A 25418-nucleotide genomic window follows, 5' to 3' on the forward strand; every position below is an offset into this window, starting at 1 on the left:
TGGAAGTGAATTAAGAGGCACTGCATGGCCCTGTAGGCAGCTAGTCACACTGACCTGAAGCAAATTGGTGCCTGGGGGCTCAAAACTGAAGTCCGCCCCCCAGTGAGGATGAAAAGGCTGATTGGAGGGTGGTAATTCCCAGCAGTGACAGACATACCTGTGGGAGACCATCATCAGGCATGATGCCGGGAGGGACAGACAAGAGAGCTGGGCTCCTTAACAAATTACCCAGAATGACTTAATCATGCCCCAGGAAGAGAAGACAGAATGAAAAAGCTGGTTAATAATATGTGCTGTAGCGCTCCTTGCCTATGCTAATGGATGGACAGTGAGGGGCTTCTTACAATATGAATATCTTTTACTACTTCTATGGTGAACTGCCTGGGTCCTTCCAGTGTGTCAGTGGGAATTAACCCAGGTGGATGTGGGTTCTGGTACTGAGGGCAGTTTTGCGTGGGGCTCAGTAGACTCAGCCCCGCAGCTGTGTTAGTAGACACTACAAAGGCTTTGTCAGCCCTGATGTGCCTCCTGGTGATGTAGTTTCATCTCTGAACACAGAACTGCTGGACTGACCTCGTCCATGAGGAGTGAGTAGGTTTAAATACACACAAATTGGGAGCGTGGGGGGCGGGTGTGGGTGAGGCTATCCTCTCTTCAGTTTCACCCCTTATATTGAGGACATTGCTGTCAGGGTATCAGATGGGCAAGGCCATGCGTGTGGATCTGCGCCTCCAGCCTCCCGCTGACACACCAAGTGAACACAGAGCGTCCCTGGCTTAGCTGTTCCCCTGCCTCATCTGTGGGTGCTGGTCAAATTGGTAACACTCTCATCTTCCAGATTTGCTTTTTTTATTGTATGTTTCTTATTTCCCTGTTGTTAGGGAGACGGATGAACAGGAAGTTGTTAAGCACTTAGAACACTTTATTTCCCCTAGACAAGAGGCAATTGTTTTTTCAATCACCCCCAAACTACATCCGTTTTGGGAAGGGGAATGTTGGACTCATAACTACAGTAGGTCTTAGTTTGGGTCTTTAATTCGAAGCTGCAGTGTCCATACTTCACAGCTGAGCTCTTGCTGTAATTGTTTAATAAGTGTGTATGTACTACCTCTCCAGTATGCTGCTAAGTGTGAACGCTTGACTCTTCCATGGGGTGAATCTGTTAAATTGAAATTGTTAATCAAGCCTTGAACTACATCAGGGCAGTGATGAGGCCTGGAGAAGCTACACACTTTAGTATCTCCATGACCCATCAGAGGATGAAGTGCTGAATCCAGCAGCTAATTACAGTCTTGCCATGTTTTGCAGTCATGGCTTGTGGTCGGAGAGGTCGGCACAGGAATGCACTCACTGGAAAACTCCACCCATGTGACACACGCATGCATAAAGCATAAAGCTGGCTGGCCAGCCAATGTCTCTGTATGTTTGTGCTGAGGAAAGGTTTCTTGCTTATTTTCTCTCCACATCTTTAATAATTAATTACCCAGAGGGGAAGGAGGCCAGACTATTCTAAAGAGGTTATTATTTATATTTTATTCTTGGGTTTGGATGAAAGATAATCACAATACCTTGCAACAAAACAACATGAATTTAAGTGTTCTTTTTGGTGGAGGCTCCGAGTCTGTGTGGATTCCCAGAAGTCAGATGTCAGCTCCAGATGCCTCACATGATTGGCATCATCTAATAATGTCTCATTTAACAACAAAAAGTGCTGTTTGGCACCAGAATCTTCCACACATAGAGATCAGCCAGGGGGTCAGGTTCTGTAAAGCTATTTTCTTTTCCTATTTAAGAACTTATTAATCAACAAATGGGGCTTCGAGGCAATGTTGCCAAGCAATTTAATGGCTGTAGTGGATTCATTTTCTTTTCATTACATTATTTCATGGTCGGACAGGCAACGGTGGGGAGAGATTACGGCGGCAGGGCCAAGAGATGGTCAGTATGGTGTATTTGGAGCGTCAGGCGGGATTATTGGTGGAATTGAGCGGATGGATTTAATTTGAACGGCACGGAACAGGTCGCTGCATCGCCGGTATTCCTAACAGGTTTCTGGATAAGACGACAGGCACAGAGCTCTAAGCTGTAAGCCGTGATGTCACTGAGGTCAGACCTCCCCAGGTTTGGGCTCCATGTAGCAGTCTCAGCATCAAACGAGTCGCGTCAGGTATATGTGTGTCCTGTGCCCCACGCAGATCACGCACAGCAGACCAGCAGCCATGGGGCTTCGCAGCGCCTGTCAAGTAGGGATGGTGTCTGTTGGCCAGAGTTTTCCAGCATGCAACTTTTAAACACTTGTGGGGTCAATCTTGTGGCATGGCTTCAGCTCAGTCGTACACCATCAGTGTACCCCGGGTTCCAGGGGCAGCGTACGGCTTTCAGGAAATCTCAGAGGGTGCGGCGGGTTCTGCAGCAGCCTACTTAGCACCTCGGCGTCGCGTATCCCCATGCTGACACCAGCGGTTGGCAGGACCTCCGGAGGTGATGATTAGCTAATTACCGTAATGTGTGGCGCTTTGAGAATTATCTGCCTTGCAGGGTCGCGCATGTTGCACTTTCACCATTAAATTAGATACTGTTGCTTTTGCTTGTACTTTTGCTTCTGGTTTTTAAATGCTCTGTTGGCTGTAAGGCCAGATTCCAGAGGACATTGTGGCTGGTTGTTTGTTTGAGGGGCCTTGCATGAATTCTGCTTCTACCTCCATGGTGAAACTGCCTCATTTTTCACCATACAGAAACAGATTCCTTGCTCTTCTCTCGCTATAGACAAGAAAAGCTATGCTTATGTGAGATAATGACAGGGCAACTACCCTAGGTACTTATCCATTAACTGTTTCCTGCTAAATGCAGAATCTGATACAGTATCAGTCAGTGTTTGAGGGCACAGTCTCTTAGCACTGCAGTGTGTTAGCACATGTAAAACTAGCACATGTAAAATACCAGAAGTTTTAAGGTAAAACAAGCTGAATTTTGATGGGGTTAAAACATAGAGATGTAGCCAATATAGACTTACCAGCAGATATGGATCCCACCTCGGGTCACTCTATGGTAGAATCCTTTATAGATCCTATCTTGCCGTGTTTGGACCTTGAAGATGACCTTGGTTGTCCATATCCAAGAAGTTAACTTTTAGCTTCTTTCTCTCTGTGTCTGCAGGTACAACGAGACAGCCCAAGGAAGGAGAGGTCCCAGGGGTGGACTACAATTTTGTGACCGTTGACCGGTTTATAGAACTGGAAAAAAGTGGGGCCTTACTGGAGAGTGGAACATATGAAGGTAGGAGGGACGTTTGTACTTCCTCCTGTCTTCGCGGTTTGACGTATCAGCACTGCAGAATGTCGCAGGTGAATTAAATCCTCCTGTCCTGTCCCTGTTCCTGTTTGGCCCCTCCATTGTCAGTACACCGGTACACAGGAATGAAGACTATTGAGGGCCAGGTTCCACTACCAGCATTTCAATAACGAGACCCATTTCCCCTTAGGTAGGGCACCCAGACCTAAGGAATGACCTCACTGCTACTCGTCTCTCAACACTTAAGAAAAGCCTTAAAATAAATTTAAGCCCTTGAATGTGTGGCTTCTGGAGAGCCTCCACTCGGTCACATTTAACCCCCTGCTGAGGACTAATGCCTTGACGAGTTAAGGGAGGGATGTAGCTTCCAGACGAAGGGCAAGTGAGACTCCCATGTGCTGTCTGTCCTCGGCAGCTCCAAGCCTTGTGTCTTTGAATTCTTTGTTCCCCTTCTTTTCGGCCGGGCTCGTGATTCGACAGCATGTGGGCATCCCGCCCCGTGTGGGTGTAGGGATCTCATTTCCCCCATGGCCAACTCCAACACATCCTGAAACAAATGGCTCTACAGCTAATAGTCCTGGCTTCCGCTTCTGATAGTTATTCACTCTTAGTTAAAACAAACAAGGGGAGATGCAAATGACGCTTTCGGCCCGTGAGGCCGAGTGTTGCATTTCTCTGTCGTTTTCTTTTCGAAAAGTAAATTGCAGATGGTCAATTTAACGGTTGGCTGCCGACATTACAGTACCACCCCCCCCCCCACTCACCGCCCATGCTAGATTCATTCCTTGTCTCGGTGTCTTCGGATGGATTCTCAGGGAGCGCCGTCCTCTTTCTGGATCGCTGCTCCTCCATCATTCGCCTGTTAATTTGCGATGCAGATTAAGGGAGACGAAGGGGAAGAGGGTGAGAGAAATTATGACAGATTGATAGTGGTGAAGAGGGCAAGGGTCCCCCCACCCCCACATAAACGCCGATATCTGTCAGTGAGCAGATGAGATTCCGGCTCGTGGGGTTTCAGACTGCTGCAGTCGCAGTCTTTCCCGTTGCATGATTGCGGCTCGTGTGAAGCTTAAAGCCTTTTCTCAGGATCACTCTCCTGTCTGCACTGAACCCCCTCCTGTAAAACACCTCCGCTGAAGGTGCGCCGCGGGCTCCTCCCTGCTGTCTGAGTCAGAGACGTCCGGCGAGCAGCTGCGTGGAGGCGGTCGGGGCCCCCACGGGGATTCCGGAGCCTTTCACCCAGACTGGCGTCGGCCCTCCAGATAGAAATGCCGTCGGAGGCTGTTGTGTCTGGGATGGCCGGAGGTGGGCGGGAATGTCGCCCGTGGGTGTTACGGGAACACGCGTCCCTCGGTGTGGAGCCGCTGAGCCTCCACTCAAGCTGTTGGCGAGCGGATCTCAGCCTCGGCTCGCAGCCAATCCATCTGGGTCTGCCCCTCATGTGAGTCCCGTGGCAGCCACCTGACGACTGTATGCATTGGGCAAAGCGCTCATCACGCTAACGGGGGGCCTTGGCACTGACGTCTCCTCCATCGAGACGCTGTCGCAGCCAGCGCAGGTGCCTCTGCGTGAGCCTGGTACCCAGGATTTGGACCTGGTCCCAGGGGAAGGAGTGAGTGGGTGAAGTGTGAAACACTCAGGAGGGCAGGGCTCTGTGTCCGGCCAGCTCACCGTCTGCAGGAAGGGAGTGACATGCCAGATTTCTCAAGTGTCATGTGACCGGTCGGAACACTGGTCGGCTGGATTGTGCTTTGGGGGGACGTATGCATACCTGTCGGGTTAATCAGGCTGCTTTGGGTCTGTTCCATGAAGGTCGACGGTCCGCAAAACAAAGAGCAACGCACGCCTTCCTCCTGTCCCCCTTGCAGATAACTACTACGGCACCCCCAAGCCCCCGGCGGAACCCACCCCTCTGCTGCTAAATGTAACGGAGCAGATCCTGCCTGGCGCCCGACCCAGCGCAGAGGGCAAGAGGAAGCGCAACAAGTCCGTCACCAACATGGAGAAGACCGGAATTGAGCCCCCTGAGGAGGAGGAGGAGGAGAGGCCCATCGTCAATGGCAACGGCGTCAACATCACCCCAGGTGGGTGCCCTCCCAGCCGTGAGCCTGAAGTTGGGGCAGCGGTGTAGGATTAATCACCTGTCAGGGAGACACCGCCAGAGGGCCAGTGCTGCAGCATGGTAATGACCCCTGGGTAAGAACAGGAGCAAACTACTGCCTACTGTAATGCCTGTATGAGCAGAACAGGTCCACACCTGGCCTTCACCCCCGTGGCCTTTGCGGTCAGATTCTTCTGGTAGAGGCCATATCGACGGATTATAGGGCCTCTGGTGCAGAGCATCGCCTCTCACGGCATGACATTGTCACGCGTGCTTCCTTTGTCATGTTTATATAGTTCGGTAAAATTTATACTTGCTTCCTGCACACCATAATGCCGAATAGGTAATTCTATGGCAGAGGTAATTCTGTTATCAAAGCGTCATGCATTTGGTGAAGAGTGCAACCCATTATGCAGTATAATTTGATAGTTGATGGTATTTCAAGCCAAGCGAGTGACGTCTTTTCAAATTGTAGCCAAATTCCATTGCAATCCTGTTATCGTCAAACTGGCCAAATGTATACAATAAATATGAGACGACAAGTGAAGCAGGCGATGAATCCAGTACAAAATTATTAAACAGTACACAGCAGAATCCCTGAGGCTCAGGGAAGAGTTGTAGTGCAGGACCACTAGGGGGCACTGCTCATCTGTCGGCACCGTGCAACTCGTGGCTTCAGGTACAGCATTTGTTTGGGTGTGAATTCGGGAATGCTGTCATCTTCAAGGCCCTGATGTGCATCGGCAGCATGGGGAGCTGACCACTTTGCCCAGATCGATTTCCGGGAGTATGGAAGGATTATTCCATTATCCGTCGCATTTTTCTAAATTAGCAAAAGACCCGTTTTTCTGATCCAGTAACGAGGAGAGCAAATCAAGCTCCTTATTCAGTTATGTGCCTGTATCGATCCGTCACAGTAATTGAGTTATCAGTCTCTGTTTTGTAGATCCTGTGGACTTTCAAATGAAAAGCAGAGAAGCCAGAGGCTCGACTACAAACAGAACGGAAAAGTCCTGGTATCCCAAGCCGCCAGCTTGGAACCGGTCCACTTAGCTAGAGGGGTGGGGTTGTAACGCAAGTGAAGCATTGGTTAGGGAGGTAGCTCTTCATTAGAGACAAAGTAATCACTTTGTTTGTGTGCGGGCTGGCAAACTGACGAATTACTGCTGATTTTTTTTTCTTTTCTTTGTTTTCTGATCAGCAGATCTAAAGGAAAGCGAGTCTTCGTATTCATTTTTTTCCATAGCTCCTGGGCGCCGAGTCCCAGTGATGGGCCGGGTCGATACGCTGACTCTATGATCTCAGCAGATAGCTCAGCTTCATGGATTTCTTCTTCACGCTGTCGTCTCTGGCTCCCACTCTCTCTCTCCCCGGGGGCCGTCAGCAATCAGAGCTCTATCGAGCACCGGGGCCCCCTTTCTCTCGCTCTGTCTTTCTCCAGCTTGTCTGTCTCACACAATCACACACTTGCACACGCTTTCTTAGTTGTGATTCAGCGATGCCTTGTTGGCAGGAAAGAATTCGTATTGCCGGCACACTTGAACAAAAGGACTCAGGAACAGAAAGATGTATAGATAGATGGAATCATATATATAACAGGCATGTTGTATTAGAGACACAAAACAGCCTCCTTTCAATACAGAGTTTATGCCAAGTCCATTTTCATCGCTGCCTTTTGTCAGTACTTGTCCCTCTGGCTATGGAATTCAGTGATGCCCTGAGCTCTCAGTTACACACAGAGCCTTGTCCTTCTCTTCTCTCTTTGACTTTGTCAGTTCATCCTCTGCCTTTCACTGAGAGGGGCACGTAGCAAGGATATCAGGTCTGACTTTGCCGTTCTTGCTCTTAGAATCCAGCGAGCATGAGGACAAGAGCACGGATGCATCGGGCGACAGCACCACCCAGAACGAGTCTGCTACACTCACCTCCATGGAGGTATCCAAGGAGGAGGGAGAGCCCCCCAAGTCACCCCCAAAGCCAGACGAGAATGATGAGCTGGGGCCCTTGCCTGACAACTGGGAGATGGCCTACACGGAGAAGGGAGAAGTCTACTTCATTGAGTAAGTGTGACTGCCTTCACAGAATGAAGAGGCCTGGTCCATTGAGTCAGTGTGATTGCCTGGAGAGGCCTGCTTCATTGAGTCAGTGTGACTGCCTTCACAGAATGGAGTGGCCAGGTCCATTAAGTCAGTTTGACTGCCTTCACAGAGAGAGTGGACTGACCTGCCTCATTGAGTTAGTGTGATTGCTTTCTCTGAGATAATGGAGAGGCCTGCCTCTTTGTGTATGAGGGAGGTTTGCTCCAACAGAACTGCACATACATCCCTGGCTTTGAGCATGGCGGGCAGAATGTTTACAGACAAACACAGGGACTGCACTGAACAGAAGAGGAGTGGTTCATGGTGTGAGCACAGCAGTGTGCTCTGTTTGTTGGCCGGGAGGGGGTAGCTGAGCAGGATGCAGCATTTCTGTTTAAAAGGTGGCTACGTCTCATCTCCACAGTGGGTCTTGTAGCAGACAGCTGCGGACGGGTCCTTGATTACATGGGCCCTCGCAGGTGGGGCTCAATATGGCGGTGCAGAGCGCTAGCTGCTATCCGGCATGTGCCACATTCGAACACCCCTTGCCCCAAGGACCATACCCTCTAGGGATGCATGTGGCTCGATGAGGGGTGTGGCTGAAGTGGCGGGGGGGGGGTCAGCTGAGAAGCCGTGTTCTGGGAGGCTGCTTGTCTGAAATAATGTCATACCACTGTCATGTTTATGATGGCGAAAAACAGAAGATCACGGCGGCAGTGCAGATGTACCCCTCAAAGATGCAGCTGAGTGCTGCTTTTGCTCGCTTTCTCTGCACAGAGGGCAGCTGCTCCCCACTGCTCTCTGCTCTGCATATGCTCTCGCACAGATGCAGAGGTGCTAGCTCTGTGGCGTTAAACTCATTAGCCAGGCGCTTCGCTCACGTACGTTTTCCCAACTATTTATCCATTTCACACCTTTAAATCCCTGGTTGAAATCAGATCATGCTCAAACCGAGATCTGTCCCCACTTTGGTTTGGTTCCCATCACGGCGTTGTCATAGAGCTTGGTAACCAGCAGGAGGCGCCATCCGCTCTAGACCACGCCTCTGGTGGGATGGAGGAAAGACTCTCTTTTCCAGACTACTGTAGGACGCGGTCCAACCCCTCCCCCTGGCCCTCCGCTCCCCTGTGCTCCTGCCCCCGGTCCTGTCATCATCTTGAAGGGAGCGCATTGTGGCTTTAGACGAGCTCAACAGATTCATTGAAGTTTTCTTGGCTGCCGCCCTCATCTGATCTCCGTCCAGTTTGTGCCGTGGAGTCGCGGGCGTGACGTGATCGGCCAAGTGCACAGCTGTTAGTTCCCATCACTCACACGCCTCTCTCGGGATAATTAGGAGCCGTAAGCAAATTAAATGTGCCGACGGTGATTTTGAGGAGCGTCGTTTTCCCTTTTTTCCGCCCGTCGGTCGGGGTAAAAGCAAAGGTTCTGTTCTTTTTTTTCATCTTTGTGCTTCCTGTTGGAGAGCTTCCTCCATACCGCTGAGGCTCTTTCTCTCTCCCTCTCTCTCTCTTTCTCTCTCTCGCTGTAGCCACAACACCAAGACCACATCATGGCTGGATCCACGACTCGCCAAGAAGGCTAAGCCACCGGAGGAATGCAGAGAGGATGGTGAGTCTGCCCGGCCGCCGTGTGCCTCTGCTGTGATGCTGCTGCCCATTTGGTCTTGTTACAGTATTTCTCTTTTTGTTTTTTTGCATTTTTGGATCTGTTCTTGATCAGGGTCATTGGTGTTTGGGATATGGAGCCAAAGGTTTTAGGAAAAGGTTTAAGGGTTACCTAGGGTGTAGCGGCGGAGGAGAATGTTCAGGGGGAGACGGAGGAACCGGGGCTCGTGCACCGCTATCGCAAGGAGCTGCTCTTGCTGAGTGTTTTCTGACCGACCCACCAATCATTAGCGGGACGGCCTGCATCTAGAACAGACTCGTCTTTATGTCCCCGCCACCCTGAGCGCTCTGCACGCTGGGAGAGAGTCCCATTGCTTTGTGTGTGTATGTTGGTGGTGGGGGGGGAATCGTCCACGAGCTTGGGAAACGAAAACCCAGCTCCTCAATTGGTCACCATTAGGCCCCATCGATCTGCGGTCTGACTCTCCCGAGGAATTGAAAAGCAATATCTCTCTCGGAAGATTTAAGTGCTTTGTTGTGACGTGAATTTCAATGCCGCTTCCCTGTAGCATGCCAGGGTCCAGTTTCGTTCCTACATTTAGGGTATGGGGGGGGGGACTGCAGGCTGACTGCTGAGGATGCTTGGGCGACCGGCTTCCTCAGGCGCTGGGAGGGGTCAGCTCCGAATAGAGACCACGCTCCCTCACAGATTACTGCTGATGACTGCGGTGGTGCCCGGCTGACATGCGAGTGGCATGATGCAGTCCATGGCTCTGCCTCTGGGCTGATGGACCCGCCGCCTCCATAGCGCCTGACGCTGGGGCCTGCCAGGTTCCCCATTCCTATTGGTTTGGTTGTGCTCTGGAGGTGATCTGTGCTTTGATTGGTTCTTACAGGATTACTCTGGCTGGCTTCATTGGACCATTAACCTTTATATGCCCGGGAGAGGGGGTGTGCGGGGCGGTTAGGCAGACAAACACACACACACAGGTTTGTAATTATATCTTTGTGGGGACTTTCCATTTATGTCTATGGGGAAAACCCTAACCCCAACATGACGACCTTAACCCCTACCCAGCCCTAACACACAGCCCTCTGATTCAATGCTCCAGACTGGACCGACAGATCCAGAAAAGTATCCAACTATGCGTGATTAAATTAGATGTACTTGTCCTTCCTACTTCAGATGTGCTAGTGAAGGGAAATTAGTAGGTATGTCAGCTGTTTGCCCGCTGCCTCCCCAGTGTCCCTTTCGGGGGGTGGGGGGTTGTATCTGATTGCTGTCTCTGGAGTGTGTGTCACGTGATCAGCATATTCCATATTTCCTGCTGTGGCTATGGATTTGAAAGCTCTGCTTTTCTGGGCCTCGTATAGCAGCCCGGGCCTCTTGGCCCATCTCGTCCATTTAGTACTCCTCTTTTTACCAAACTGATACGGAGATGCTGTATTAAGGTGATGTATTGTAGTGATTCAAAATAAAAAGTAACACAAATGCCTAGGTTAATGGCACAAAAACATAATGCGCCGTCGATGCGTCGAAAACCATTGAAGCATGCGCCGCATATGTCAAACCTAGCGCACATGCGGCCGCAGATCGGACAGGCGCCACAGATCAGGCAGCGACAGAGGTGTCAAAAAACAAAGGGCGATCTTTTGAACTCTTCCACTGTCTCCTCGCTTCCCTAACGCTCAGCTTCCACACTGATGAGCCCTTTTAGGCTCTCTCTGGTTCCGAAGTTTTAAAGACTCCTACTTTGCCCGCTGGTCTCAGGGATTTAGATACCATTTCTCAGCCCTTTTAATGGGTGGTCCAGCAGAGGTAAGCATCCTCCTTCTGCGGTTGTGTTTAGGTTTTTATGGGTGTCCCCTGGTGCCATGCGCCCTTCCGCTCCTGCACCATGCATCTCCTCGTCGTGGACTGCCTGAACATGGCATGTCTCGTTTCCCAGCAGTTTCGAACCTGGCAGGGAGCCAGGGAGGACGTAGTGACTAGAAATATCTGTTTACTATTTGCGTGATCCCTGTCAGCGACCTCCCCCCTAGCCGTGCGTGTACAGCGTCTGTCTGTGCGTGCGCAGGTGCTCGCGTGCAGCACGTCTGCCAGCAGGTTCCCGCTCTTCAAAGGCGCGTGGGGACCAATCTGCCATCAGAGTGAAGTTCTCCGGTGCGTAATCTCGCCTGCTGCTTCCACTCGTTTGAGACAGGCAAACGAAGTAACGAGAATGGCTTGCAGTCGAAGTGAGGCGGCTTCAATCCCGTCTTCCACATTTTGGAAGCGTTACTGCATGCTTACCAGCTGGGTATCTTCATGGGGGACCTCCTCACCCCTCTGTGTCTCACCACCTTCTATGTCCACTCCCTCGTCCCATTGCAGCAAAACCATAACCCTCTTCGTTAATTGTCAGATTTGAGTTATTCATTCACATCTTTGCCCTCAAACAGCAATTTCCATTCAACTTATTTCTGTTTGTATTTTTAATTTATTTTACTTTTAGCCCTCTTACCTCCAAAGTTGGCATACTGTGCTTGACACTGACGTAGTGAGAGCAGCATCGATTATTATCTTAAATCTTGCTCAGTATGGAGGGTAAATCGACGCCTTTAATAAACACAGAGATACTGTTTATGTTGTTGTATCCATAAGCCCTTGGCTAAGAGATCCAGTTTGGATCTGAACACACATCCCACCTAAAGGGACTCTAGGCCAGTAGATGGCAGGAGTACCGGTGCCATAACATTTTCTTGGATGCTGGGTGTGCAGAGTGACCTCCGCAGTGTCCACCTGGGCTTTGATGTATCCTGTTTGTACAGAGAAGGTACAATTGTTCTCGCTCTGAATTGTTGACATTATCTGTCAATAGTTTGGCCCAGTCTTCCAAACGCTAACCCCCTAGGTTCCATGCTGACACGGTCTCCTGAATAATGGGATTCTGTGAGATACACTTGATTCTTCACTTTTTGTTTTTTTTTTCTTCTTTCATTTTTGGTCTTTGCTAGAATTGGTCTCTGGTCAAGACATCACTAGCTGTTTTCCAGGGGTTTATATATGTTGTATGTGTGAAGCATTTTTGAGGAAAGAGGGAAAACACGGCACCCTCTGTAATTCTTTCCCTTTTGTGATTGACAGGTGTGTTTTGACAACCAGTCGGCTTCCTGGCTCTCAGAACAGACCACCTTGCGTAATATCAAGTTTTCACTTCTCATTTTTGACACGGAGGAGTCAGTCTTCATACCAATTGACAAGGGTGGTTTTGACAACCGACAAACCTGTGAGTCTCTTTAGCTCTCTGGAGGTAAATATGCAGAAACTGGAAGCAGTCTTCATGATTTTTTCTTTTTAATTTTGTGTTTGTTTTTGACAAGGGGGAGGAGCCTGTATCAGGATAGACAGGACTTTTTTATTTGGGATGCCAATATAAGGGCTTGGATCAAGATAACAGGAGAGAAGCAGGTCGCAGAGGGGCCGCGGCGAGGCGCAGCAGCAGAGGGTCAGCATCCACAGGCCTTACAGAGGCATCGATTCTCACCTCGGAGGCCCTGAGGCCCGGGTTCTGCATTCCAGTCACGTCGCGGATCGTTCAGGGAGCCGTTAAAGATTGATGATGCTCCTTGTTTTTCACCCCCTCCAAAACACAGACCCTTTCCAATCTCCATGGCCCAGAAGAACACTTCAGTGCGGCACGGACAGCTGACATGTGAGGGGCCAGAAGGATGGTCCAGCAGGTCTGTGCCTGTTAGTGACGGTCCCGTTAGAGGTCACGGCTACATATTCCGTGGTAAAAATGACCCCGCTTTAGCACAAACAGCAATGTAATTGATTATATTTTCTGCTGGCCCGGACATTCGAGGCTGGACTAAAATGGGAACAGGAAGGCGATTCCTTTGTGCCAGGCTCCTACTGCGAATTGTTAAGCCCAAATAAACCGGGCCGATACTCCGCCGTGCTGCGGCTTCATAATAGCACATAACTCTGTGCAATTAGCAGGCGGAAATATAGGGATGTGAAAGAGCCTTCAGTGCAGACAAAAAGGCTTCCTCCTGAGGTTGCCATGGAAGCCGTCTCCCCTTGCAACCAGAACGGGGCTAGTGTTTTAAGGTGGCCCCGCATTAAAAAGGTGGGGATTTAAGGTGGCGAAAAAGTTAACGCCGTCTTAACTCAGTCGGCTCGGCGGGGCGCTATGGTTCACAGGATCATGTTATTAAAATGACTCTATTCGTCAGAGTGGTGGTGGTGGGGGGGCTGAAGGGAGCTTGGCAGGCTTCTTCATCAGCATCAGGTCATAGTCCTGGGGGGGAGGTGCTGCAGGTAAATCGATTTCTCCACTGCCTGGTGACCTACAGTCCCATCAGTCCTACAACCAGGCACAATCAGGCCAATCACCTGCCAGCCTGCCCCAGCTACCAGGATTGCAGTGACGCTATGCTTCTGTAGCTCAGCAAGCACTGCATGCCACTGATAATGCAAAGGTTGTGGTTCAAATCCCTGGGAGCACATGGTTCCCTCTACTGTACGTTGCTTTAGATATAAGTTCAGATAGATATAAAACTTTCTCTTATTAAACGCTAAATCGGGACAAGAAGCTTTCGGACAGAATGACAAGATGGGAAGATGGTTTACTGACATATGCATCTGTGAAGAAAGATTTATGTAAAAAAGACAGACCCCAGAAATCCATTTGCCTGGTTTGGCCCCAACATCATTGCAGCTTGAGCTGTTTTTATTTGATAAAATTAGAAAAATGTATGAAATATTAATGAAGCTCAGAGCACAGTTTGTGTTTGAAAAGGTCCACTTTGAGATTTACTTTTACTCTGAAAACGAAGACCTGCAAGTAGAGCACATGGATACACATGTCGTATGGGTTCATTGGATGGATTGAATAATGCAGCAGATTGACAGTGCATGAATGCTCACTGAGGCCCCCTGCTGGCACTGAGGTGTGACGTGGCTGACATGGGGACTCTACACTGATGCCACGGACCACGCCAGATTACTGCTCTACATTTATTTACACTTACATTTATTTCTTTAGCAGATGCTTTTGTCCAGAGTGAAGTTCAAGTGCAGCAGATTGTGGTACATCTCAAAAATACAGCTGTTAAGGATTCAACTAGACATAAATTCAGCTTAGCTGAGCTTCCAATGAATGCTCAAGTACAAGTGTAAGTAGTATTGGAGCAAGAGCTATACAACATCAATCAAACATAGCAAAAACCTAATAAGGTAACTATTCACATAGACAAAGTGCAACACTAAGAGCATTCAGGGAACATAGACTTTTGTAGGCTAGTAGAGGTGTACCTGGAACAAATGGGCCTGTGTGATTTAACAGCTCATTCCACCATCAGGGAACCATGAAAAACATCCTGAGTGAGACTACTAACACGGGAGGGATCTATTAGTGGTGTTCGTTTGCTGACTGAAGAGGATGAGATTGGTTGTAGCTGTGGAGGGCCATCTCGGTGGAGCTGGTGCCTGTCCATTAATGGCTCTGAAAGTCAGCACCAAGGACTTTAACTTGATGTGATGGTCTGTTTGGAGCTGAGACATGCAGGAGTGTAATATGCTCTGAGGAAGAGTTTCCCAATCCGGTCCCCGGGGACTCTCAGACACATTTTTGCAGGGAGCTGGGAGTTAGCAAAAATGTGGACTGTCTGGGAAGGAGCAAAAATGTGGACTGTCTGGGAAGGAGCAAAAATGTGGACTGTCTGGGAAGGAGCAAAAATGTGGACTGTCTGGGAAGGAGCAAAAATGTGGACTGTCTGGGAGGGAGCAAAAATGTGGACTGTCTGGGAGGGAGCAAAAACGTGGACTGTCTGGGAAGGAGCAAAAATGTGGACTGTCTGGGAGGGAGCAAAAACATGGACCGACTGTGAGTCCCTGAGGACCAGATTGGGAAATACTGCTCTAAGGCTGCAACTCTTACGGATTTGGGACCATGCAATGGGGGGGAGGGTGTGGAATTGGTTATAGAAGAATGAGTGTTTGGCAATATCCTTGGGTCAGCTGAAAGACTTGGGGTGTACTGGGGAAGCACATTTGGGTCCTTGGAGACTCCCAGAGGAATTTCTGTGAGACCTGGGCCGCTTCTGAGTTGTTTGACAAGGATGCAGCTAGAAAGAGGGCCGCGTCTTTGGCTTATCGTGCATGTGTCTGCTCATGTGGGGGTGGGGGGGTCTCGTGATGCCGCACCATGAAAATAAACCCCAGCACAATAATCTCTCCCAGAGAATTAAATAAATAAATGTATTTTTAGCGCCGCTGGTACAAATGAGGTAAAAATTTGCTTGTCAACACAGAAGGTGAGTAATTAGTGCAGGTGTATCGGTACCGTGACGAGTCAGAGAGAGTGGGGTCACTGTCCTCAGCTGGCTGGCATTCAGGATGTGGAGGTTGGAGAACCAGTGGTATTTATGGGATACCTGAGTCTGTCACTGTAGTCCTGGGACACTGTGGAGGACCGTTTACATGATGAACAGGCTTTGATCACCTGCGGCTTGGGGGGGGGGGAGAGCGAGGCAGACTCGCAGTGTCGCGGGGGGGGGGAGTCAGATGTTCTGGGCAGTTCCTACTGTGTGTGTGTGTGTGTGTGTGAGACTGTGACAGTGAATGTGTGAGTGCATATATGTTAGTGAGTGTGTGTATGTGTGTGTATGAGTATGCATCTGTATCTGCTGTTAGTGATGGACAGGCTTCTCCAGGGATATATTGTTTGCCTTCCCAGCGGATTCCATGGTGACATTCTGTGGCAAGTGGCAAGGTGAGCAGCTCAAAGGACGGTGGCTCTTCCGCTTGGGACACTTGGGGACTGCATGACCATCCGGCAGGCAAGTCAGCAGGGCTGAGCGTCATGGAGCGCGGCATCATGGGGGCTGCAGCCACCACGACCCCTCCCATCTCCGCACACTGATGAGTGTGGCTGAGCAGAGGGTCACTGCTGCGCTGCGGTGCCAAGTGCAGGAAACATCTCCACTGGGGCTGGATGAGAAACCCGAGCGGGACCGCTTACTTTCGCTGGGGGGTTTGTTTTCTGACACGAGGCGGGAGTCTGATGTCACTGAGTCGCGGCGTGGAAATTCCCTCCTTCGGTACGAAAATAAGTTTTGGCCTCTTTTTCTGATTTCAGCAAATGACGGCGTCCTTTGATTTGAAAGAGCAAATGAGTTTGAAACTCATGCCCTCGCTCTCCTGAGCGGATTGGGGCGCGGCCATTGGGGTGGGGGTGGATATCTGGGTGCAAGTGGATTGGTAGCTACAGTCCAGGCTGGGTGTGAGGGGATATTTTCTCTCTGAGTGATAGTCATGGAAGCTGTCTTGCAACCAGAACGGGACTAGCATTAGTGGGCCTGCATGTAAATGCGAGGATATAAGGTGGCTCAAAAGCCAGTCCCCCACCCCCACTACCAATAGTCTCATGGTTTGATCCTGGCGTCACAGCGACAGTAGAAAAGTTGTGTCGTTGTCACATGCCAAGCAGAGTCAACAGGACTCTTTGGGGAGGGATGAAAGACGACTGACTTCCGACCTGCCACGACCTACTTACTAGTCCAGCGCGGAACGTCACACAAAGCAGTGCTCGAGTACGCCGTGGATGTCATTAAGGAAAGGAGCGAATTACAAGATGGCGGAACCCCTGCGAGTGACGCCGTGTGGACAGTATGTGCACCAATGAAATGGGAGCGAAGGGAAGTATGCCCCTCACCCACCTCCCGCTGGAACTCTTTAGACAACTTACAAAGTAGCCCTGTGGGATTCTGGGAACACAGCTGACGTGGCGTCTTGTCTTGCTTTGCCGACACGAGAGAGAGAGAGAGAGAGAGAGAGCAAGCTCACACATCACCCCCGTACCTCACCCGGTCAGAGTGTCATGTTGAGGTGTGATGTCATTCTCATCTTCATTCAACGTTCTGCTGAACTAATTAACCACATATCACTGTTACCCGTTGCGCCTCAGGCTGGACCCACTTCAGCTAATGGGGAATTCCGACAGCACCACAGTGCCGGCTGGAGGGCATGACAGGCACCGGAGAATCCTGCTCAGCGTCTGGTCACACGCATCACAGGGCCCAGTAAAATTAGCTTGCCAGAGGTGCTTCTGCAGACTGTAGCAGGGTCTGATAAGCACCCTCACTCCATCTGCTGCTCGCCGCAGCTTTCTACTGGAACACGTGAAGCACTAGCACTTTTCAGTACTGCCCTTAACTCCAGAAAGCGTGTTGTTTTTGTGCCCTGCCATCCGTAATCACCCTGACTCCGAAAAGGCCATTTGAGGTGACCGAGCTTGCATGGCACCCTCTTGAAAAAAGCAAAACATTCCCATCAATTCAGTTATGCTTCTGAACCCGTATGTGGAAATAACGCATGTAGATACCCTATGAGAAACTTCTGATTTCCAGCTGAAAATGAGTGAAACTGAATTACTGTTCAGCGCAGACAGACGTGGAGTGTGGAATAAGGCGGAATCCCTCATGGGCCCAAGTACATCCCTCCAGCTGTCATCTTCATCCAATCAGAATGTGAAACATTCTTGGCATGGTCTTGGCAAGCGTGGTCTGGTAACTTGCCTCCCAGAACAAACTTAGGAAGCACTGAATCATGGGATTGGTCTCGTTTGGCGAGGATACAACCAATGTATCCTTGATATTTGGGGCGGAGCAAGACCAACATTCGGGGATGTTTACCGTCCCCTGTACTTGTGTTCTTAGTATTGGAACTGGTCTTTAGCCGTGGAAGATGCCATAAAACGGGTACGTGAGAACAAAAGTATGGTGAAGCAGGCATATTGAGAAACACCTCTGGTGTCCTGGCTGCAGTGCATCGGGAGTATCGGCGTCATTTTGCAAGGCATTCTGGGTATGTGGACTGGCTCTGCATGGCCATTGTGTCCTCTTGACGTGGACCGAGCAGGAATATCAGGTCCACCTGCAGCAGCTCAGCCTCGTTACAGAACGGCCGTAACATTGGGCGCTCCACAGTCACAGGGAGCAATGATTTAAAGTGCTGCTATGGATCTGTTTCGTTGTCAGTCATTGATACATTTCGTGCAGTTAATATTACCATAAAATAGCAGTAATTAAACTGGTTCGCATTACAGAGTCATTCTTCTGAGAATTGATTCTTCTCTCACTGTGTCTCTCAGGACAGTTGAATAACAGATTTACTTTTGTAATTGTTTTTCAGAACTTCCGTACGGCTGGGAGAAAATCGATGACCCAATGTATGGCAGTTACTATGTTGAGTAAGTTTTTTATTCTTTTATGAATTGCTGGTTCTCTCCCGGCATACTGCTCTGTCGAGAATTAATCATGGTCTTTCTTCTGCTGCGTGCTTCATCTACCCAAGAAACAGCTGTATCTTTTTTTTTTTTTAATATATTTATTTTGGGTCTGAAGGCAAAGCTGTTGCTCTTGTTAAGCGAATGTCAGCTATGAGATTGTATTTGCATCTGGTCGTCTTTCTTCTCTAATGATGCTCTGTGACTTGTTTGTTCTTAAGGAGGAAGTGCTCCCAACCTGAGATGTGACTTTGGCTCATTCTGTGTGCAGTGGCATTTTCAAGCCACAAGGGGTGCTAGACCTGCACTGCTGCCTCTGACCCCCCAAAACCAGTCTCATCAGTCTTTCAGGAGCTGGGTGTGTGGAGATACTCTAAAGAGGCGTAGTAACACAGCGGTTCTGAAATTATTTTCACATTAAAAGCATATGCACTGGTTGACCTTCTATTTCACCCCAATAAACCGTCATCGGCCGCTGAAAATTGAGCAGAAATCCAAGGATCATTTTATTTTCCCATCTCTCCAAGTTGGCACACAGTTAATTACAGCCCTGATTACCTGACTTGAGGGTTTCTGAAGAATGGAGCCATTTAATTGAGCTTCTCAATGATCAGTGGCTGAAGCCTAGTTCAGCGCTGCATGGTATCACCTGTATCAGCCTGAGCAGAAGAGGGTCGGCTGTCCCCATCTCCTCGACTCGCCTTTTCCTTCGCTTACAGCCACATAAACCGACGGACGCAATTTGAGAACCCGGTTCTGGAGGCCAAGCAGCGGCTCCAGCAGCAGCAGCAAATGCAAAGCCAAGGCCTGTCCTCGCTGCCCCTCTCGTCCGTCTACAGAGGTACCTCCCTGCCCCCGCCCCCTGGGCTGCCCCCCCCCCCGCCGCAAACACACAAACACATCTTCGCTGGGTGAAAATGGCCGTGCACGAAATGACTTCCGCATGCAAAGATCTTTTGGATCGTTATGAGCCCAGACCAGTTTGTCTGTTTGCCTGATCCACGGGTAAGAGAGCAGAGGAGCCAGGGTTTGTCTTCACCTTAGAGCCCCAGGTTGAAGAGGGGAGACTGTGGTTGCCCGCTGAACCTCTCCTCCTCTACCTGCTCCCCTTGCTCATTCCTTGAACCCTGCATGGCTTGCTAAGCAGAGGTTTCCATGGCTAAGGGGAGCAGGACGCTGGGGGACAGGTTTGACACATGACCCTGGAGTGAGTGTTTATCCTTTCCCCTTGTGTCCCCATGCCCTCTCACCAGAATTGACTTTGCACTTTGAGTGCCTCTCTGCTTTATGAAGCTGCCAGCAACCAATGAGCGGAAATCTTTCTCCTCTGCAAATTTTCTGCGAGCCAATGAGTGAGGGTTTCTCTCCTTTGTGACAGTCGAGGAGGGTCCCTCCTCAGCAACGTTACCTAGGCCCAAACTGGCTCACTTGGGCCCCGCCCCCGAGCGTTCCCACAGCCTCACCGACCTGTCCGAGTTTCCTGACAGCAGGGCAAGAGCATTCAGCTTTCATGGTACGTCCATCCCTAGACAAATGCCCCCTGGTGGAGTGGAGGGATAAGTGCTTGGAGCATCAGCTGCTTTGATATGCCTTTACTCCACTCTCAGCCTGTATGTTGTCCTTTTTTCTGCTGTCATTCCCTCTGTAAGTAGGGCACCGGAGGCTTTTTTTTGCCTGCTGTTTCAGTTACGCATGCTTACTTTTTTTTTAAGCAGAACTTGTTTCTGTTGCTAGTGCGCCTCAGAGATATCTGACCGTCTTCGACGCTGCGCAGCTCAAAAAAAAACAAAAAAAAAAAACACGAGAGCAAATCGTGACAAAAAAATCTCTGAATTGATAACCAAAGAGCTGAGGCAGACAGGGACAGAGATCGGCAGCGATCCTGCGATGAGATCCGTTCAGTCAAGGGGTCAGTCCGAAACCGATAAATTTCAATCTCTTTGTCTGACACATGGTGAGCATTTCGCCCTCGTAGAGTAAATGAGTTCATTTGGAATGATAACTGCCCTGAGTGGAGGCTGACTTGTCTCCCCAGCAAGAAACACAGCTACAGAATGTTAGATATCACACCTGCTTTGACCCTCCCCCCCAAATGAACTCCAATGCCAGTCTGCTGCAGTGTATGTGGATTAATTTATTCATTAGGGGTCGAAGCACCAGGGGTGCTGGGTCCCTATTGTTTTTGTTCTGATTATCTGTTTTGTATTTGTTTTATTTATTTTTTGCTCCAGCCTGGAGTGTTCCTGGATTAATCAGCCGTGGCAGGAATAGCGGCTGCATATTTACAAATGTTTTAAGAGAAATGTTAGGGGTGAACCTCTGACTGGAGCAAAAACCCTGTAGCCCAAGCCCCGCCTTCCCCGCCAAAGCCGCCGTCCTGTGTCTGACGCCTCTGTATCGGTGCCTATGTCATCTTAGATCTGTATTAACAGCCACCTGCCAGACTTTTTTTCAGTTTTTAGTCGCTAACCCCCTAGATTCGCAAGGTGCCCCCTGCCCTCCGTCGTCCGGTCACTGACCGCCTTGTGTGTGCCCACTCCTCACAGAGAAGCCCCTGTTCACACGAGACCCCGCCCAGCTGAAGGGCACCTTCCTGTCCACCACCCTGCAGAAGAGCAACATGGGCTTCGGCTTCACCATCATCGGGGGGGACGAGCCCGACGAGTTCCTGCAGGTGAAGAGTGTCATCCCGGATGGACCCGCCGCCCAGGACGGCAAGATGGACACAGGTACCTCTGGGTTACACGGGCACAGCTGCATCTGCTTTAGTGACAAGGAACTGGAGGTTAAATGGGCGCAGGTAATTATGGTAGATGGATACAGGTGTTGTACAGTGATTGCCAATCCGGTCCTCGGGGAGCCACAGCCGGTCCATGTTTTTGCTCCCTCCGAACTCCCTGCCAGACAGTCCTACAGGAGCTGGGAGGGAGAAAAAATGTGGACTGTCTATGGTTCCCCTAGGCCTGGATTGGGAAACACATAGGTAACAATAGTAGATGAACACAGGTACATCCCTAGTAGATGGACACAGGCACCTTTGTGATAGAATGACAGATATTAGATGGACATGTGCCCTCTTCCTCACAGCCCACGCTACATTCACCTTCATGGCACGATGAGGGGAGGTACCGCTAGCCTTCTTTTAATAACTCACTCTTCACTTGATCGACCAGCCTGTACCTTAAGGCTGTGTGGAATGAGACCTCCTCCCCCGTCTTGCTGGGGGAGTTTAGAAATATAATTGAACACCTGACATATTTAGGACCATCTTTTCATAGATGTCAGCGAGCTTCTTTGGAGATTTCAAACAGCAAATCTCTTACCTCAGCATCCTGCCTCTTGAAATGCTTCCCATTGCCAGAAACCAAATGGCAGCGCAGGGAGGTTCAGCCAATTTAGTAGCTAATTAATCCAGGGGTTGATTAGGAGCCCCATCTGGAAGTGACAGAAGCTAGCAAACATGGTGACAACTGACTGGCTCCTTTGTGGACCAAAGCAGGGTGTCGGCGTGCTCCATGGGGCCAGGAGAGGGTGCTGATAGGTTCAGCGGCAGGGTGCGCTGGGAAACCTGTTCTAGAGAACCAAAAATCAGCCTCATGTCTGGATAATTGATAAGCCCATTTAGTAAAAAGGACCAGTGACATTACCATCTGAACAACGCATGAGCCTGGGCGAAGTGATTGCACAACCTGAGTTGGGACTGGTGACGATCGACAGCATATTATTATTAAATGTCAAGTAGAGCTCGTAGGCTGTGATACTAGCTGCATGCATTATTCTTTACTTTGGAAAGGTTTTTCTCATGAAAGAACACTTAATTTCAGACTTCCTAGGGTGCATCAGGGCTTGTTTTCTTGAAGTACAGCGTGACGTGTTAAACTGCGCAATCCTTGCAGTCAGGCTCTGCATCACGACTGCACAGACACGCAGGCCTCCCCATCATCTCTCTACGGTCCCCCATTCCCCCCCAGGTCACGCTGCTCTGTTTAAGCAGACCCCTGGGATGCGCTGCAGGTTGATGGATCAATGATGATCCCAGTCTGCAGGCACGTTAGGCCTGATGCTGAGAGTGAGTCTGTGGAGCGGGGTGAGATTATCTACCTAGCGAAGCTGTCGTGGGAGGTGCCCACGTGACTTCGCCGGCCAGGCGGGCGCATGGCCTGTGCTCACACAGCGCCTGCCCTAGTTTGGCCTCCTATCGCATGCTGGAGATGAAGGGCTTCCGGCTGTTAATTTGGCTGCTGCTGGCCCCGCTGCCGAATCGCCCCGAGGATCCAGCACCGTCGATTGAGGCGGGGAGGAGGGGGCTGCCTGTCAGCGGGCCATCCTCTAGGCTCCAAACCGTACCTCTGTGCTACATTCGCAGACTTCGCTGGATTGAAGAGCTCCTTCATTTTGGAACGCTTGTCTTCTGGTCTAATGCATATTTATAAACATAGTGGTAAATGGTTAGCTGCGATGATTTTGCTTCCACGTGTTATGCTAACAGTATGCTGCGGAAGCGACACGAGATGCTGGTGACGGTGAGGTCTGAGCAGTTGCTCCGTGACCGCGTTCTCATTTCCACACCTGCTCTTTCTTCTCAGGGCGTCAGGGTCACACGTCTTAAAAATTTAATTCCAGTGATTCAGAATTCAATGACCATGTGAAAGTCAGTGATACTTTTTCATTCCATTTTTCATTCCGTGTGTGTGTGTGTTTGTTTGTGAGGCAACGTGTGCATGCCTTTACACAGTTGAGTCACGCTTGCCTTTATGCTTGTGCGTCTATGAGGGTGGACCATCGGGGGGCTTGGTAAAGGTGGACGTTGTGAATTTTGAGGACGCCACGAGGTCGCTCCATGTCTGCTGGCTTTCTGGCTTTGGGACACGTGGGCTGGGCTGTCGACTGTAAGGTCGGGGCTCATTCGCTATCCAGACCTGACATCATTAGTGAATATGTCCTCCTGCCAGTCATCTTACCCACCTCTCCACCAATAAGAGAGCAGCAGGCCAGTCTCTCAGGGCAGAAGGGTGAGCATCATAAGGGTGGGGAAATGTCGTGTGGGGGGGCGTCTTACACAAATAAGGCCTGGCTGTGCACACGCTCTGCCTGGTCCCATAATAAGCACCGTGTTCACAGTCTGTCTGACAGCCAGAGGAGATGCTCTATACGGTACAGAGTCCCCTCACTTAACGACCGAGTTCCTTTCCTACGACTAAGTCGTTAAGCGGATTGGTCGATAAGCGCAGATATTACTGATACTTCAGGCATACTGTACTGGTAGTGGGTTTGTGTCAGCCATCTTTAGATAAGGTTTCAATGTCAATCTTGCACCATTTTGCTGGTACATAGTATATTTATAAATGTTAATACAGTAGTGTACTCTATACTGTAATAAACAGGGTACTGTTCCCGCTACGTGTTTTCTCCGTATGTGACAGGTGAAAATCTATGAGTGAGACTGTAATGAACAAAACACAGAAAAGACTTAGATCTCTTATCTGGTATAGCAAAGTCATAACAATCTGGCCGGTTAGCGCTAACGTTAATCTTCAGCCGAATCACAAATAAATGATACACTAACATATATAGGCATCTATTGCAAATTCGTGTCCTTTTGCACAATACCGAACAAAAACAGTCCATAGAAAATACATAATTCACAAGATGTGAAACAAGTAAATGAAACTTACAGCCATTGCTTTTGAAGACATAAGAGAAGTCAGGCGGGAAAACTTGAACCTTGCGCACATCCGTGCTTTACATGCTACCGGAGGTTCCCTATCCCACAATATAAGGCACATGCATCAAACTAAAGGCAATGGATCACAATAAAAGTCAATCACAAGATCAGTGTAAACTGATATGGCATATCAAAATAAAGGTCAATTACTGCAAACAATATACAGCCTTCTTTCACCGACCCAAATAAATCAGAGACCAGAACAATCAGAATAGAAATGACAGCGTACAATACCGACTGGTCAGAGAGCTGGTTGTGAGTCTGGGTGGTCCTTAAACAGGTGGCTCGTTAGGTGGGGAGTGTCTGTATTCTTGGAAAGAAATGGACCGTGTCTCTGTGTAACAGTAACTTTGGGATTTGTATGTTAGGCTACGTAGTTATATCAGTGTTTTATTGGAAGGCACTGAGATCCATATGGATGATCTTCAGCTCCTTTCTTTGAGGACGTGACGTGATTCCTGTCTCTCCAGGTGATGTCATCGTTTACATCAACAATGTCTGTGTCCTGGGCACCACCCATGCCGATGTGGTCAAGCTCTTCCAGTCTGTACCGATTGGCCAGAGTGTAAGCCTAGTGCTGTGCCGTGGCTATCCTCTGCCCTACGACCCGGAGGACCCGGCCAGCAGCATGATCTCCCCCATGGGGCTGATGGAGCGTCCCCTGGTGGTCAACGGAAGGAACAACTATGACAGCTACATGGAGTACATCTCGCGGACAGCGCGGTTCGTGCAGGAACACGGCGAGCTGCTGCCCCCTGCCCAGCAGCAGCCCCCCCTGCAGGCCCACCCCGGCGACACCCACCTGGACAGCACGCCACACGAGGACAATGTCTCCATGGCATCTTCTGGGGCGACACCGGCCGAGCTGCTGACCATCACCATGGTGAAGGGGGCCGACGGCTTCGGGTTCACCATCGCCGACAGCGGCGCCGGTCAGCGCGTCAAGCAGGTGCTGGAGCCACAGGGCTGCCCGGGCCTGCAGGAGGGTGACCTCATCGTGGAGATCAACCAGCAGCCCGCACAGGCCCTCAGCCATGCCCAGGTGGTGGAGCTGCTGAAGGAGTGCCCGGTGGGCGCCGAGGCCACGCTCACGGTGCAGAGGGGCGGGACAGGTAAGGGGTGCGCTATGCTGTGTGTCTCCCCAGGCTGGGTGAGTCCACTCCGTCTGGACATGTGGGTGTGTCCTTGTCTTTGGGAGTGAAACCTGGAACCCAGCATACAGTGTAGGTGTGTCTGCTCCTTTGGCTGAGATGGTTTCTCCTGTGCTGCTCTCACTCTATAGCAGTGCTTCTCAACCCGGTCCTCAGGGACCCACAGACAGTCCATGTTTTTGCTCCCTCCCAG

The 25418-nt window shown here is 50.1% G+C and overlaps 1 protein-coding gene across 18 annotated transcripts in view; it reads left to right on the forward strand.

Annotated features, from left to right (window-relative positions):
• The window catches only part of LOC111843415 (membrane-associated guanylate kinase, WW and PDZ domain-containing protein 2-like), a 140027-nt gene that overhangs the window by 76737 nt on the left and 37872 nt on the right, over window positions 1-25418 (forward strand). For 9 of the 18 annotated variants that reach the window (XM_072710173.1, XM_072710172.1, XM_072710171.1 and 6 more), the window contains exons 3-12: window positions 3157-3276; window positions 5160-5375; window positions 7242-7452; window positions 8999-9078; window positions 15800-15835; window positions 18256-18313; window positions 19069-19190; window positions 19728-19862; window positions 20896-21078; window positions 24545-25186. In XM_072710173.1, coding sequence (XP_072566274.1) covers window positions 3157-3276; window positions 5160-5375; window positions 7242-7452; window positions 8999-9078; window positions 15800-15835; window positions 18256-18313; window positions 19069-19190; window positions 19728-19862; window positions 20896-21078; window positions 24545-25186 — 1803 coding nt within the window. The remainder of the gene's footprint in view (window positions 1-3156; window positions 3277-5159; window positions 5376-7241; window positions 7453-8998; window positions 9079-15799; window positions 15836-18255; window positions 18314-19068; window positions 19191-19727; window positions 19863-20895; window positions 21079-24544; window positions 25187-25418) is intronic. The other 9 variants (XM_072710174.1, XM_072710175.1, XM_072710165.1 and 6 more) reach the window with 3 other exon arrangements.

This window comes from Paramormyrops kingsleyae, chromosome 3 (assembly GCF_048594095.1).
Source record: "Paramormyrops kingsleyae isolate MSU_618 chromosome 3, PKINGS_0.4, whole genome shotgun sequence".
Taxonomy (NCBI): Eukaryota; Metazoa; Chordata; class Actinopteri; order Osteoglossiformes; family Mormyridae; genus Paramormyrops; species Paramormyrops kingsleyae.